Genomic DNA, 18069 nt, shown 5'->3' on the forward strand with positions numbered 1-18069 from the left:
TGAATTTTTTTTGACGAAACCTCCTGTCCCCATTTAAGGAGGATAGGCTGACTAGCCTCACTGTTCCAGCAAAAGGCTGACATGGTAGTGAACGTCCTCTTCCCATTGAGCCGGAACACCCCCCCCCCCACCCCCCACTCCATTGAGACTTACGCCGAAGCGGAAATTGAATTAGCAAGACTTAATTTAAAAGTTCCCCATAATTCCTCGGTAACTTGGAACTTCTAAGTAATGACAAATCTTCGTAGTCTGCGAGAAAGAGATTGTAATTCATGTCTGACTGTGGGTGAATTTTTTTTTCTTCTGGGATGGGTTGATAAGTTTGATAAGTTTGGAATGGAAGGTAGATTATCAGAAGTTAGTTTGAGGATCGTAATTATGAGTGTGTGAGTATCGTAGGAAATGAGCGTGAATATCGTAAGAAGTGAGTGTGAGTATCGTAAGAGGTGATGATATTATCGTAAGAAGTACGGGTGACAATCGTAAGAAGTGCGTTTGGTGAGTAGGATAGCCGAATGCTTTGAAAATAAATATTTTGTAAAAAAATTTTGCGAATAATATAGGAAACAAAATGTGTTTAAAGTCAAAGAAAATAAAGTAGCGTGTAGAATAACATACTTAAGTGTGAGAGAGATATGAAAGTGAGTAAAGCATGACCAGGGAGCGTGGAGTATGAAGGACTGAGTATGAAGGCTGGATCATCTTCGAGGAGCTTACCTACAGATTCCAATTTTCGTCAAGAAGATCGAAAGGAATATTTGCATGCTATCCTTTCAACTCCAGGACTCTCTCTCTCTCTCTCTCTCTCTCTCTCTCTCTCTCTCTCTCTCTCTCTCTCTCTCTCTCTCTCTCCTCCGCCCCCCTCTCCCTCCTCTTGAAGCAGTTCCACGTTCATTCCTATTCCAAAACAGCGTGCTTCAGAGGCCTGCCCTATCCCAACCTGTCATTCAACAGCCACCAATCCTAATTAAACCTCTTTCTACCAGAATCCTATTCCAGCTTCCATCCCAACAGCAACCTACCCCAGTCAATCATCTTCCCACCATTTCTTCCATTCCAACCAACCTCCCCCCCCCTTCATCCCAACAATTCCCCAGCAAACGTCCCTCTCACGGTCTCTGAATTGCAACCAGCATCCTTCCTATCATCATCCTCTCCTATCCCAGCCACCCCAATCTCTATCATCTCCCCCGCATTCCAACCAATCCCTCATTTCACCAGTCATTCGTCCCAATCACCTTCTCTCCCATCATTTCAACCAACCTCCTTCCTAACCTTTTCTTGTACTTATCAACCTTCCTCCTACAATCCCATCTATCCCAACCAACTAGCTGGGGATCTATCTATCCCAACTAAGCATCTACATTTATCTAACAATCCACCAAGGGCCTATACCTCCAATTAACAAGAGTCATCCTGTAAGGAGACAGAGGTTCATACCTTGTATCGAGTGAGTTCTTAAGAATAGGCAGAATATTGTTCAATTCTTTATACGGCATTTTAAGAAACGAGTCGATTCCAGGAGATGCCCTGGAAATTAGCCGTTCCTGGTGTACAATACTCCAGGACTCCAGCCAACCCTGGTGTGTGTTTGTGTGTTGAGCTCCAGGAGTGGCTGAGTGGTATCAACCTCGCTGGAGTGACAATAGATTGGGGGTTCGAGTATTTTAGAATTAATAAATGTTTTAAAGTTTGTTCCTCCCGCTGTTGTGTGGTATAGATGGTGGGGTATCAGGGGGTATACTCGGGGCTACCAGAACTCTGTTTCTGTGTCTCTCTGTTTCTGTCTCTCTGTCTATCTCTTCTGTCTCTCTCTCGGTGACAGTCTGTAGACAGCGTGAGCATGATTGGTGGTGCGACGGGGAAAGGGTGTCTGTGATGACAGCGGAGGACAGGTGTCGGCTGTCGGTGAGAGTGTGGTGGGGTTTGGACCTGTTATTGATAACTCGAATACATATTACAGGCAATTACAGGTAAAGTATAATAGTTAGAATTTTTGTTGAATTTTTGCAAACATCGGAGTGTACCACTAGACATTATAGTAAGAAAGTAAAAAAATACTACTACTACTACTAATAATAATAATTAATATTTATTATCACTCAGAGTTCAGGTAATATGATATTGTAATTTATTCGTTGTGTGGATCCCATTGACACTGCATCAAATGGCACTCATTTCACTTATGATACCTCTGACCCGCCCTTGTTGGGCACATACCCTACAGCAATTACCGGTTAAAAATTAAGGTGAGGCTAGCCATAAACATCTGGCTTCCAACCTTAGACTTACAGACATTCAAATTTATAAATTGTCTGAATTAAGAGAACAGAACACAAATAGAGTCGGTAAATCAGACTCTTATATCGTGGAAAATCCGGACTTGTCCCGGGCGTATTTAACCCAGCGAGCCCTTGTGTCTCACGACGTAAATTGGACGTGACAGCCGCGGAAATTCAATTATTTTACAGTTGATGAAGTGGTGACAGTCGGAGCCCCGGAGGGTGCTTGAAGAGCCCCGGCAAGATGGGGGAGGTAATCTTCCTCAATCTGTGGGTTGGATTGTGTTCATCTGCCTGCGGGTCTTACTGTTTTTCGTGCGTTTGTCGGTGTTTTGTTTCACTTTGTTTGGCTTCGTGTGTATTCGGATGTTTTGTCTTTGTCTCTGGTCTTTTATCTGTCTTTCTCTCCTTCTATCTTCTGTTTATCTGTCTCCTTCCGTTCTCCTTTTCTCCTTTCTCCTTCTCACTACTGTCCATCTGTCTCCTCTCTTTAATCCTGGGTTGTGAAGTGAATTGTTTTTGTATCGATATTTGATATATGGTTCTATTGTCTGATATATATTGTAAACATACTGGAAAAAGATCTATGTTTATTCAGCTGTTTAACGTGTCTCAGTTGAATGATCTATAATTTTATGCAGCTGTATAATATACCTTTGCTGAACGATTAATGCTCTCGTGTCATTTACTCTTGAGAGTCATGCAATATCCATCCCCTAAGATCAAACCCATCTACAGTTGAACATCATACCACCAGCATCATCTTGGCTTAGTTACAGTATTGTAATTTGTATTATGTAAATTGTTACAGTCGAATACAGAGTGCTTCTTGAGTACCTGGGGTACTCAACAGAGACTGGGGTCCTGGCAGTATCTGGGGTCCTGGCAGTGTCTGGGGTCCTGGCAGTGTCTGGGGTCCTGGCAGTGTCTGGGGTCCTGGCAGTGTCTGGGGTCCTGGCAGTGTCTGGGGTCCTGGCAGTGTCTGGGGTCCTGGCAGTATCTGGGGTCCTGGCAGTGTCTGGGGTCCTGGCAGTGTCTGGGGTCCTGGCAGTGTCTGGGGTCCTAGGTACTAAATGTTGCTGGGGTACTGACAACAGATGTAGTATTGAATTGTATTCAATACAATTATATTGTAGTATTGACTACAATAGATGTAGTATATAGTAGAATTGTAGTAAGAGCGAAAAGCTTGGAGCGAAAAGCTAGTAGAAGTTTGGTGGAAGTATTATTAATATTATTATCGTGGCTGAGTGGCTTAAGGCAAGAGTCTGGGAGTCACCAGAAGGCTGGTACAAGTCACACCATTGCTCCAAAAAATATTAACATCTTTTTCATCTTATTATTTCACAAAGAAATCACAGTACCGTGATATATGTCAATGACAACAATATTTTGAGGTACTGAGCGGACTCGAACCAGCGACCAGGGAATTCCCAGCCGCGCACCTTACCTCTGTACAACGACTTTTGTATGTTATACAACCTTCGAATCTATGAAATACACAGAAGGTTGGGAGGCTTCTCCGCTACTCCCCCCTCATCTCTCTCTCTCTCTTTTTCTCTCTCTCTCTCTCTCTCTCGCTCTCTCTCTCTCTCTCACTTTCCAATTAACCCTCCCACGATCTCTCTGACTCATCATGAAATCTAAGCCAAAATTCCCCGGAAAGTTTGTGGTGTGTGCCAAGACTGAGGCAGATAATTGGCTGGTCTCAGGATTCACCTGCAAGCTTTACCTTCTCCCCTTATGTAAAGCCAGAGCTTCCTACTTCCTTTATGTAAAGCCAGCTTCCCTTTTTGCCCTTATGTAAAGCCAGCTTCACTTTTCCCTTTATGTAAATGCAGCTCTCCTTTCCTCCCATACGTAAAGCCAGCTAATAATTATATAATTCCAGCTCACTCCTTCTCCCATTATATAAAACAAAATATATATATTTTAGCATTGGTAGTGACAATGACAGTGAATTTGACGATGAGAATGACATTATCAAAAACAATGACAGCGTGACAAAAGAGAGTGACAGTGAGGGAGAAATAATATGATTGTTACAAAGGTATAAACGACCTATTTACTAATCGCCTGGAAAGAGACGTTGTTGTCTTGCCTATATACAGAGTTCTTTGGGGCTTACAGTCCCCCAAGTGGGCATGTGAAGGCATAGACGACTTTGGTTTCCTTCAAGGCGTTCTGTTTGGTGTCTGGGGATTTTTTTTCATGAGTAGGTTGGCCTACTCACTACTGACCAAAAAAAAGGAAAATAGAGGAAAAAAAATAAAAAATCTAAAAAAAATAAATAAAAAGTAAAATCTAAAAAAAAAATAAAAAATGAAAGAAATGAAAGAAATGTCTACAAATATACGAGAAAGTGACCTTTTTTATAGAAAATATGGAATAAAAGGAAGAATCATTTGATGCATATAACTAAAAGATATATTGACGAGTTATCGAGCCATGTCTGCCACGGCGATAATGCATCACAGGGGAAAAAATAGAGGGAAAATGTGCCATCGGCGGCATCGGTGCCAGGAGGCAGCGGGTGGCCCTTGTTGAGTTCTTATCGTAGACGTTATCAGTAGGTATTGATAACCCGGTGTGATGGGACAGGGGGAGGTGTGGGTTGCTGTGATAGGGGAAGGGAGGGGGAGGGAGGGTTTGGAGGGATTGAGTAAAAGGGAGAAGGGGGATAAAGGGAAAAGGGAGAAAGGAGAGGAGAGGGAAGAATGAAAAGGACATTTAGGGGTAAGGAGGAAGGAAGATGTAGTTGAGAGAAAGGAATGGGAAAAGGAAGAAAGTGGATAAAGGAAAATGAAGATGGAGAGGGGGGGGGGGGAGGAGATAGAGATGGGACAGGAGCGAGCAGAGAGAATGAAAGATAAGCGAGAGGTACGAAGAGGGTCAAAACGCAATAGGTGGAAGAGAAGCAAGAGAGAGAGAGAGAGAGAGAGAGAGAGAGAGAGAGAGAGAGAGAGAGAGAGAGAGAGAGAGAGGAGAGAGAGAGAGAGAGAGAGAGAGAGAGAGAGAGAGAGAGAGAGAGAGAGAGAGAGAGAGAGAGAGAGAGAGGGACTGATTATTATGTGCGTGTAGTGAGGGAGAAACAAGCATTTGACACGATAATTATGGGTAATATTTCTTGTGTTCCCATGCCGTTATCCTGCTAATGGGTGGGGGGGGGAGGGGGGGGGAAGGGGGAGGAGGGGGGGGAGGGAAGTAGTAGTAACCAGGGTAGGAAATGGGGAAAGATAGAGGGAGAGAAAGGAAGGCAGAACATACAAGAGGGAAGGTTTGTAATACATACATACCTAGATACATGTGTTTGTACATGTATGTATGTATGCATGTATGTATGTATTCACCTATATGTGGTTGCGGGGGTTGAGATCTGGCTCTTTCCGCTTCTCTGCTGTCAATTAATCAACGGATTTTTCCACACACACACACACACACACACACACACACACACACACACACACACACACACACACACACACACACACACACACACACACATACACACACACACACACACACACCCGCAGGAAGCAACCCATAACAGCTGTTTTAATCCCGGGAACCTATTTACTCAATCGATCCCCGGTCCACAGAACTACGTATCCCAAGTGCTGTCCACTCAGCCACCAGGCGCCCCATGATGTATGTATGTATGTATGAATGTATGTCTGAATGTATACATTCATACATGCATGTATGTCTGTATGTAAAACCCAAACAACTTGCTTCTACATCCTTAATAAATCCCCATCTGGAGGTGGCAATAAAGAGTGTTTAAGAGAAAGTGCTTTATTAAGTCGAGATGCAGGATAATACAAGAACTACAACTACAAGAATACAGTTAAGAATGATTAATAAAAAACTAGCAGAAATATTGGCAAGAATAAATCATCAGAATTATTGGTATGGATAAATCTGCGAAATTTACTAGAGAGAACAAATCTATCAGAAACCATCTACTGGAATACACCTACACAAAACTACACTAAATTATCCAAACACTAATTCAAGAACCAATTATTATCCTCTCGATAAATTCACTTTCCTTATTTTTTTTTATTAATTGCTTTCTGTTTTATGGGAATAACTCGATAAAACGGAAATTCCATCAGTAATATTTTAGTGTCTTTTCGTTCTTTGCTTTTTTTTTAACTCATAAAAGAAAAAAAACTGAAAAAAAGAAGCTGGTCCCTCTGATGTTTAACCAAACAAAGGATTAACAAAATAAAAAGCAAATAAAAGAAGAACAAAAATGCAAAATAACTCAAAATAGGGGCAACCCCCTGAAAATAAAAGAAAGTGCTATGCAAACAAGTCTTAAAGGTGGAAATTATCGACAAACATCACGTTATTCGACCTTGAGAACAAATGATCCATTGAGTCAGAGAATGTTAAATACTTCAACACTATGGATATTAAAGTCTGGGTTTTCCTTTGATCATTTTTGTATAATTTCCTTAAAACGAAAATAATTTTTCAGAATTTCCTTCAAAACAGGTTGTATATTATATGCGAATTTGCTGCAACTACGTTCATATTGCAAATCAAGGCAAGACATATATGGCTGCATGTGCTAATTTCACAAGCACGAATTCGTTCGTTCATACATATAATAGCGAGCTCTCTCGTTCATACACACTACTGTGTCGCGTTGGTATTTCATACACACTGGAGCTTCGTTCGTATTTCATACACGCTTGAGTGTCGTTAATGTTTCATACACATTGATTTTCTCGTATACATTCATTACAGTGGGTTCTCTCATACATACCACAGTGAGCTTTAGCATACACATTTCAGCATCTCTTTGAAACATACAGCCGGGAGTTCGCACTCTAATGTACATTACAGGGGAAGTTTTTTTTTATATATGCTTTACAGTAGAAATGATCTAACATACACATTACGGTTGACTATCTCTTGTATACACATTGCAGTGAAATTTCTTTCTGATACTCATTACACATTCATATACCTTACAGTGGACACAATCACCCATGAACTTTATAGAAAACTATCATTTTCATTCAAATTTTCATAATATATTAAGATATTTCACCCACTGTTTAATTTTGTTTATTTTCATAGTTTTGTTGATAATCTACAGTTCTACGATTCAGCTGAATGAAGAAAATGTGGTCTACATCCAGGATAAAATAACAGAACATAGTTTTTAGAGCCAAAAAAATATTTTCCAGTAAAAAGTTTCTCACACCACCAATAAGAAGCTGAAGGCTCGCGATTGCTTCTGCTTTCAGTTGATTAGCAGTGTGTATTCTGCGTCACGGGGGTTCTACAGAGTGAAAGGAATTTGGTGTATATTGACTGTGTAGTAAGGATTATTCTAACGAGAGAAAGTTGCTTAAATGTATGTGTGTGTGTGTCGGTGTTCTGTTGGGTCTTGTACCCACTTGAAAACTCATATTCACCTCTCAACATATACACCATCAAGATTTCTAATTCTCCTTGCCTCAAAACTCACACCTGCCTACATCCTCTCATACCCCCTCACACCTGTCAGACTATCCAGTCACCAGTTGTCTCGGTCAGAATAACATGACATGGTCTAATCAAATGAGGTCTCAGTAGAGGGCGTCCAAATATGAAGAGCCAGAGGGTGGGAAATCATCTCTTTATTCTCTCTTGTTCCCTCTTTAAATATTTCTCATATCTTCACACCGTCTTACTCCCTCTCTCCTCCTTACTGGGTCCAGGTGCTCTCAGCGAGGGAGCTCGTTAAGGCAGTAGGGGTAACATTTAGATGGTAGCGAGAAGCTTGACCTTCTTGTCGTTGATATCTTTGAAATTCTTGAAGATGGATTCGAGGGTGGTGACATCAGGGGCGCTGGATCCTGGGATGTTGGCAATCGTGTCCATCAACCCTTCAGTCACCTTCTTCAGCTCAGACCACGTGTTGCAGAGCTCCTGCACCTGGAGAGGAATAGTGAAAGAGACGTATGTGAGAGGCAGACACTAGAGCACTCACAGAGAAAGTTTGAGAAATGGTTATCTGCTTTGAAAGTAACATATGACTAATAAAGGTATTGATACTGCGATAAATAGGTCTCTATAACGATAAGTGGTAACCACAGCATTAAATTATATAGTTTGCCTTCAATAACTTAGTATCAACAAAATATTTCAGTTAACATCACTTATAAATTTATCTCCATGAGAGCAAATCAGTTACTAATCATTTCCTACATGGCTAATAACTTACCAGTCATCTTCTATATAGATAATCAGCTAATCTTCATCTTTCTAAATTGCTAATCAATTGCTAATCCTCTTTCACAGGGCTATTCATCTAATAATTATCTCCAACAAGGTTATTCAGCAACCGCTCGCCAGCAAACTCACCTTGGCTACACGTTCGCTGGCAGTCTTCTTTGCTAGTTCCCAGCGACCATTAAGAGTCTCCACCTCGTTATCCGCCTTTGTTTGCTTCTCCATCTTGGACCTGGACTCCGAGGCCGCGTCCAACTTGCCCTTGTGCTCCTGACAGGCAGTCTCGAATACCTGCAACATTTAAAAGCGATAGTCCCTGTCACTCGTTGAAGAAGCTGTGTGGAGAGATTGTTTCTCTTTTTCTTTCTCTCTCTCTCTATCTCTCTCTGTCACACACACACACACACACACACACACACACACACACACACACACACACACACACACACACACACACACACAGATCAAACAATACATGCATTATTGTTGGGGCCTAAACCACGGTTCAGACACTATATGGCGCTATGTAAGTGCACTACCCACAACACCCACTGGCCTTTCCCTCTCCCCATATATATATTCTTAGCAACAAATGTATAATCTGAATCTCTCAGATACGTCTCCAACTAATCGGCTCAACTAACCGGGATTTACTATACAGAATAATGATACAAAGTGATTCTCAGAGGGGAGGAACTTGGCTCCCCGGGGAGGGATTTAAACGCCAAGGCGGAGAGATTTAAGGGGAGGAACTGGGGGGATAGTTGTCAACTAGGAGAGGAACACCAAACTGGAAAAGAATATACCCTGAGGTAACCTGGGATCACAGGCGAGGATCTACGACCTGGGACCATGTGAGCTACTGATCATATGATCTATGTGTAAATTATAACATAATTAATCCGTGTGATTTGTGTACTTTCCAGGAGATAGTTAACTGCATGCATGTACGGACCCAACCACATGCATGTCTGAAAATAAAGGAAATGGAGACGTTTCGGTCCATTTCTTTATTTTCAGATGCGTTGGCTGGGTGTCTTTCAGACTTACATTTTGTGAGATTACAAGAATTTTCCAGTGTTAAGTTTCAGGATGCCAGGGTACACTGGTCTCCAGCATGGTGCATAAAGATATTTCTACACAAATACAACCATGGTGTTCAAAACTCTAACTACACAAAGAATACTATGGCAATACATAAGATAGTGTACATCAGGCTATCATTGGCTTGATGTATGCTATCGTATCCATAATATAGTGATATCTGCTAAACAAGGCTTAGCAATTGTGCTTTACAAGGTCTAGTAAAAGACTACAAAGCACTTTACAAGGCCTAATAAACAAGGAATGGTTACTTTTCAATTTTAGCTTTTTTTTATGGCCTCAGCAAAATTGATAGTACAAAACTTGAGTTTGTTTTTACCCTAACAGTACATATTGCTCCGTTAGACCAAATAGTTGCTAATAAGAATTATCAATTTAGTAAGAAACGGGTTGTAATAACCCTCCAGAGGTCGATAATAAGCCCTCAAAAAAAGTAAATAAACCACAAATATGTACCTTAACTTCCTCAAGAAGAGCCAAGGCGTCATCGAGCTTGGCCGGCTTAACGAGGGGCGTCTTGGCGACGGTCTCAGCCTCCTCCATCCAGGGCTTAAAGTTTTTAACACCGTAGAGGTACTCAGCAAAGTACTTCTGATCCTGGGTGATGGAACCGGCTTCGATCTCCACTTTCTCGTGGAGATCGTGGATGGTGTCTTTAATGGTGTTGAACTCCCTCATGTGGGCCAGGGCGGTCTCGTTGGTCTGGCCCTCCTCGGGTTCTGACGGGTGGAGATCGATAAGACATTGAAGGGAAATGGTATGGGAAGGGGACCGCCAAGAACAACAATTACGTGCTGAAAACGACGCCCATTCTTCAGCCTAATGCGTCGCATTTATTACGGAATCGACTAATCTGCTAAAAATGCGATATATTAGAAAACATTATAGCACCTATAAATTGACGTTGTTTTTTTAATTTATATTTTTTTGGCATCAGCATCGGTAGGTTAGGTAGGTTGCTTGGGATCGTACGTTTCTGGTTAGGCAAAAACAGTTGCATCTGCAAACAAGTGCAAACTCTGAAACACGGAGATTGCAGCGTGAGTTAGACATGTTCCCGAGCTCTTTGCTTAGCCTATTCCCAAGTAGTTCATCGAACTCTTTAACGTTAATGAATTGACCATTTAATTTGCACTGAGATAAACTTCATGCACGATGCAACCTCTATTTTGTCTGGTGGATATATTCACATACACCAAAATTATATTATTCACAGTTATAATTATATTATTTATTATTCAATTTATATTAAAATTATATCAGTCCAGCAACCAGGAGGCCTGGTCGACGACCGGGCCGCGGGGACGCTAAGCCCCGGAAGCACCTCAAGGTAACCACAGTATAAGCAATCGAGGGAAATATTAAATTTCCTATTTAGGGAAGGAAATTTACTAGGAGGGAAATTTACTAGGAGGGAAATTTACTAGGAGGAAAATTTACTATTTATATACATTATCTTGAGGTTATCTTGAGATGATTTCGGGGCTTTAGTGTCCCCGCGGCCCGGTCCTCGACCAGGCCTCCACCCCCAGGAAGCAGCCCGTGACAGCTGACTAACTCCCAGGTACCTATTTACTGCTAGGTAACAGGGGCATTTAGGGTGAAAGAAACTTTGCCCATTTGTTTCTGCCTCGTGCGGGAATCGAACCCGCGCCACAGAATTACGAGTCCTGCGCGCTATCCACCAGGCTACGAGGCCCCATTATGGAGGAAGTTTAAAATCTCAGGGGAATCTAACATCTATGCTAACAAAAATCTTAAATAATATTAAACAAAAATCTAATTACATTTTATTTATAAGTTATATTATAGAAAAAAAACGATTACTTAAATACACAAAATCGGCTTACAGCAGAGTTTTAGTAAATCTCACCTTAGCAGTTATAGTTAGCAAAGCTTAAGCAAGTAGTATATACACCGAAAGGTATACCCCATTTATTGGTTTATATACACTGGGAAATATATATGCAGTGTATATACACATGCTGGTTGATCAGTAAGCTGTTGTTGGGAAGGGGGGGGGGGGATAAATAACCCCTTCCGCGATTGATAAGCTTTTAGCCCAACACTAAATTAAAGCTTAAGTTAGATGTAAACTTACACACAATTATTTTTAAGCGTGCAATAAGCTTTTCACAATTTGTTATGTTCTAATTACCCATTATGATACATTTTCAATAATTAGTTAAAAATGCATATACAAATTAAAAAAAATTGCATATAAGCGAATGAGTTCCTTAAACAACAACAAAATTACTAAATAATAAATACAATATCAAGGAATATAATAAATCAATAAATACACCTAAGCAAACCAAATAAAATTTAGTAACATATGAAAAGTTCACAAATAAAGAAAAATAATCTTGATCTTATGTAAATAAGAAATTATGATCTATAACTCACCCAATAAAATAGACGTAAGACAGTAAAAGAAAAAAAATATACATTAGGCAGCAGCCAGATATTAGTCAACGTCATGTTGTAATCCCTTCAATGTGTTTGTGATATCAATCTATTTCACCCATACATCAATTACATAAAACATTGATGACGTGCGTTATGCAATATAAAATAATGTTATATCTTTCGGTTTTATATATATATATATATATATATATATATATATATATATATATATATATATATATATATATATATATATATATATATATATATATATATATATTTACTCATGCCCAGATTTTGTTTTAAAGTTAATATTGAATTAAGTAAAAAAAAAAAAGTAGTTTTCTAGGCCCTTTTGTCAGTTTATCATGTAAATCAAAGAGAACAAAAAATCACATTATGTTCCAAATACAACCCATCCTCTTGAAATCATAGCGCATATAGTAACTATTTAGTTCGAAAGTAATAATATATGGTGATGGACCACAAGAGAGTTAGATTTCTTTATTGAATTCAAACAAACAATAATTTTTTTTATCCACAACATAAATATATAACCTAACCCTAACTTGCAGGCGATGAGTCACAATAACGTGGCTGAAGAATGTTGACCAGACCACACACTAGAAGGTAAAGGGACGACGACGTTTCGGTCCGTCCTGGACCATTCTCAAGTCGAATAACCCTAATTTCTTCTAGCAATTACAAGCCTAACACACGCGTGTCTTAGGCCTAATATAGTACATATATATGCTATGATAGTCCTACGAATATTTAAGCTTGATTTCAGCTTTATTTTGTTTCAGTATTGTAACAAAAAAAAAATAGTAAAATAAGGGGTTTACTGGTGCTCTATCACTTCATATTGGTACTTTTAAACAAATACTAACTATAAGTACTATCATTTCAGGAGGCTAAACAGTCCAAACCAGATCAAAATTAGCGGGTGTTAGCATCTTCACAAACGCTCGTAGATTTTGTCAGTAGTATAAAGCAGAATTAAAAATATATATACATTGAAATAAATAAAATACAAAAATTTTTTTCGAACAATCAAAATGAGGAATACAATTTACCATAAACGAAAGCAAACCATATCAATTAAGAAATGTAGAATAAATAACATTAGCGGAAGCTGTTACAATTAATCGGGAGATTTAGTTCTTCACAGCAGAGCCCTCGAAGCAACGAAATGAGAATAAAAAAAATGAAAGTAAAATTAAAGGAAAAACTTTTCAAGGTGTTATTCATGTTATATTTTACCCTTTTTCTTTGTTCAGTGTTTACGATCCGTCAGACTTCATGGCGGCCTGGTTGTGGCTTCTGTGAGTGCTGGAATAAAGAGAAGCCGCCAGTATTGTTAATACATCTGGGCTTGTAAGGTTAAACTGCATAGTTAACTTCAGGACTCCTTTGGATGCGTTTGTGTGTGAGTGTGTGTGTGTGTTTTGTGTGTGTGCGTGTACGTGCGTGCGTGTATTTATATCAGAGTGTGTTTGTGTATGTCTGAACTTGTGTGCTCTATGTGTATTTATGATGAAGGCTTGCATCTTAAATTGTCATAACGACAAAAATACTAAACAAAACTCTCCCTCTGAATATTAATATATCATTAATACAAGTTTCGATTTTCAGGTGAATTCCACTGCATCTCCACCATGGGTCATGTCTAAATCTTTACCAAAAATTACGTCTCACGCATCTCCAACACGTCTCATTTCTCTAAGACATTAAGACGAGCACGAGGAAATCTCTCAGTTGAGTGTCTTTCGAAAATTTCCCCAGATTTCCCAAGGTTTTGCATTCTGAGGGCACATGAGGGCACATATATACACCGAGGAGTATATCCAGCTTCTCGGGGAATACACAGTGAGTTTACCTTTAGTTCTAGACTTATGTTACCATAGTTAACTAGTGTATTTACGTTAGTTCTAGGACTAAAGTATATTCTTGCTGGTTGATCAGCCAGCTGTTGTGATAGCCTTTGATAACCCTCTAGAGGTTGATTGGCATACATGGAAAATAAAGACTATAATCTAAAATCTAAAGAAAATATAAAGACTAAATAACATATTCTATTGTTAGCCAATAGAGTATATTTAGTTCCTTCCTCAGTTTAAAAACCCATTCACCATCCCATAACGATTGTACTACATATTAATGAAGTTAAACAATCGGCATTCTACGGATGCATCTTGAGAAAGTAGCTGTGTATACAATGTCGATTTTAAAAGAAATAAACACACACACACACACACGTTATTTTCTCTTTTCGTTTATTTTCCTGTTAATTTTTTCATGTTCTTATTTTCTGAGTTCACCAGACCTGAAAAAAGTTTACTCAAATTTCACAAAATAATTTTCATGACACCAAATACCTGAGAGTAGTGGCTTATAGTCTAATAATGCCAGAGTAACACATATAAGGATGCTTAATGATACCAGCATAATATTGGTACACTAGTAGAGGAATCTAATCATACCAGAGTTATATCTGAAACTGATGGTGTAGTCTAATAAATAACCACAGTAATACCGGTACACTAATAGTGAAGTCTAATGATTTCAGAACACTAATTAACTAGTCACATCACGCAATAGTATCAGATGGCTATACCATCTACTTACCTTCGCCTATTGATGTAAATGGTGATCCAGATTTGTTGATGAGGGGCCATCAGCCACACACGAAGCAGGAAGAAGAAGAAGAAGAAGAAAGGGACACAGGTAAGCGAACGGTGCAGAAGATAATGACGCAATGAAAAACAAAACAAAAAAATAGGATTTAAACAAAATGGTTAAATATAATGTACTAAAAATGGGGAAAAATATATTTAATTGTAAAAATAGCATGTTAAAAAGCATAGTTTCATACATAACGTATAAGGACTGAACAAGGCAGATGGATTAATAAGAGGGGCATCAAAGCCTTAATGCTAGACAGTGGACAGTTTCCCAGAGGAAGCGGTGTATACAAATGCAGCTACAAATCTGACTCAATATTAAAAACGGCCTATTAAAACAACTAGAAATATTGCGTGTGAATGATCCCATAATATTCGTTATTTAATAAATACCCACTTTTTCTTCGCAGTTTTAAAGACACATGACCCAATTTTTTTCCGGGTTCTGGTGCGGTGATTTTTTTTTAATTTGTCTTTACGTCTTCTATGATAATTTATTTGTTTATTTATTTGTTATCTGGATTGTGTCTATTAATTTCATGGAATTCAGGAAAATTGTAATTTTTTTTTTATCTAGTAAAGACAAAGCAAAAAACACATTTTCACATGTCATCAATTTCCTCTGCGTTATCTGTTATATGCATTTAGGTCCATGAATTCTTGCCTCAACCTTTTCTGTTTTATTTGACAAGTTCAGTTCATTACACCTGAAATCCCCCACAATCCAGAAACTATTAAACTAAGATGTTCTAATAGCTTGAGCTACCTCATCCCTTTGTGTGTATTTTGCCTCAATAAACTTATTTCAATTTCAATTTCAAGATGTTCTACATTCTATGACCAGATACATAATATCTGTTCTGAACCAGGTTTGGTGTCTTGTATATAATTAACATTATACAATGAAATCACATTAACATGATTTCACACTTGGGAGCATCTATAGTGTGCAGGTTCAAATCCTCTTCAAGGCACCTACTGATTTTCTCATAAGTTATATTATTATTATTAAGCTAATATTATCTTATTGAAAGTTAGGACAAAAATAATTTCTGTACGCCTGTTTTGAATCCAAGTTTAACACATTTGAAATTATCACACACACAGGTGATTCTACTTTCTCCATCTCCTTCTCTGGAGTGGTTCGCTGCCTGTTGTTGTTGTTAGATTTACCACCCCAGAACAAAAAGTTCCAAGCAGCACGGGCTATGGTGAGCCCGTAGTGGTTCGCTGCCTATTTTGAACAGGTTGCCTGTGGGAGTTGGAAACCTAATGAGTTATTCGATATTACATGAATTCTTTCTCCTGGACGTCTCGTAGTGATAGTTTCGGCCGTTTTTCAGTTATCAAGACGGGACTGTCGGGAAAAGGAATTGAGCTTTGTCGACATTATTTCCATATTTACTTACCGTCAACAACTGCATTCAGGCCAATCATGATCACCATTCAAGACCCGGATGTGATGGATGTAGTCAGCGTTGAATCCAAAGAAAAGAAAAAATATATTCATATACAAACACATGAACGATTCTAAGAAATTCTAAATCCATTTGAAGCAAGACAAGAAAAAATAATGAAAGCAAAAACTTAATACAAACCTGCTAGGTATAATTTTTTTTAAAGTAAATTTGAAATGAAGAGAATTAACATGATTATTCAAAAGAGGGAATTTCTTGATTTCTTGAATACTAAATCCCTTGACTTCCAATCTAAAGATCCAATACATTATCTTATTAGCAAATCTGTATAATATAACTGATTGATTTCTTTTATTTTTGTTGCTGCATGGAATTAGAATGTTTTCTTTGCTATGTCTACTTAAAGAGGCTGCAGAATAACCATCTGCAACAAAATTGTTTGACAAAAATGGCAAAAAGAATTAAGACAGTAATAATGCAAGTACAATATAACTTTTACTAATTGGAAAATTTTATTTGTAGCTGTTTTATTTCTTTATATTATTAGCCAAAAAGATGAAACACACAAATCAAATTAATTTTAGTTTAATAATGTTTTTTTAATTAAAATGAGATGCAATTGGTAAATTATAATAAACCAGAGTAATTATTATTTACAGTTAATTGGTGAGCACAAAAATAATTTACATAAACAGTGAACGGCAATTATATTTTAACGCTATTTACATAAACATGAAAAAGCAAAGCTAGAAAAAAAGTGTCAGAAAAAATTGGCATAGAGAAAAACTAATCAACAGCTAAGCGTTACATATGTTTTACTGAAGCTAAACACCACTCACACCTACTGTTACATATCTTCATGGGACGAGTTCTTCAGTCCTTGACAGTCTCTGACTTGTATGAACTGATCTGGTTGCTATTGTATGCGATCTCCTCTCTCTATATCTCCTTTACAAGCACACTAATAACTGTGAATCTATTATTAGAGACCATACCAAAACAAACTATCCTCTCATAATTTTACTGCGAGTCATTAGCTTTGTTTCAGTCTTCAGTCTCACCGAAGGTTGTTAACCTATAAAAGGTCATATATATATAGATATATATATATATATATATATATGTCGTACCTAATAGCCAGAACGCACTTCTCAGCCTACTATTCAAGGCCCGATTTGCCTAATAAGCCAAGTTTTCATGAATTAATGTTTTTTCGTCTACCTAACCTACCTAACCTAACCTAACCTAGCTTTTTTTGGCTACCTAACCTAACCTTACCTATAAATATAGGTTAGGTTAGGTTAGGTAGGGTTGGTTAGGTTCGGTCATATATCTACGTTAATATTAACTCCAATAAAAAGAAATTGACCTCATACATAGAGAAAAGGGTTGCTTTATCATTTCATAAGAAAAAAATTATAGTAAATATATTAATTCAGGAAAACTTGGCTTATTAGGCAAATCGGGCCTTGAATAGTAGGCTGAGAAGTGAGTTCTGGCTACTAGGTACGACATATATATATATATATATATATATATATATATATATATATATATATATATATATATATATATATATATATATATTTATATATATATTTGTCCTGATGCATGACCATGACAGTGAACCTCGAATATGCATGTTAGTGGTGATTGGTGAAGGAACGAGGTGATTAGCGAAGCGAAAGCGAGACGCGGAATGGTGAGAGAATGATGAATGGAGAACAGTGTATACACAGAGCCCAATTATCGGTGTACACACATGAGCACACTTATAAGTGTACACATGTACACTTAATCCCGATACCAAACCTGGTGGTTATAGCCAGTAAGATATCGTGCTGGGTCTTCCAATAACCCTTCCAAGGTCGGAAGGCCCAGCCCATAAAACCCAGAGGCTCTGATAACCTAGAGAAATACTCTCTGGGTTGTGATACT

At 38.3% G+C, this 18069-nt stretch overlaps 1 protein-coding gene across 1 annotated transcript in view; it reads right to left on the reverse strand.

The window, feature by feature from the left end:
• Positions 1 to 6061: 6061 nt before the first annotated feature.
• Positions 6062 to 18069, reverse strand: part of LOC123764425 (muscle-specific protein 300 kDa-like) — a 55602-nt gene continuing 43594 nt past the window's right edge. The window contains exons 7-9 of the mRNA XM_069316117.1: positions 10077 to 10339; positions 8649 to 8807; positions 6062 to 8219 (exon numbers count right to left, since the gene is read on the reverse strand). Coding sequence (XP_069172218.1) covers positions 8046 to 8219; positions 8649 to 8807; positions 10077 to 10339 — 596 coding nt within the window. The 3' untranslated portion in view covers positions 6062 to 8045. The remainder of the gene's footprint in view (positions 8220 to 8648; positions 8808 to 10076; positions 10340 to 18069) is intronic.

This window comes from Procambarus clarkii, chromosome 82 (genome assembly GCF_040958095.1).
Source record: "Procambarus clarkii isolate CNS0578487 chromosome 82, FALCON_Pclarkii_2.0, whole genome shotgun sequence".
NCBI lineage: Eukaryota > Metazoa > Arthropoda > Malacostraca > Decapoda > Cambaridae > Procambarus > Procambarus clarkii.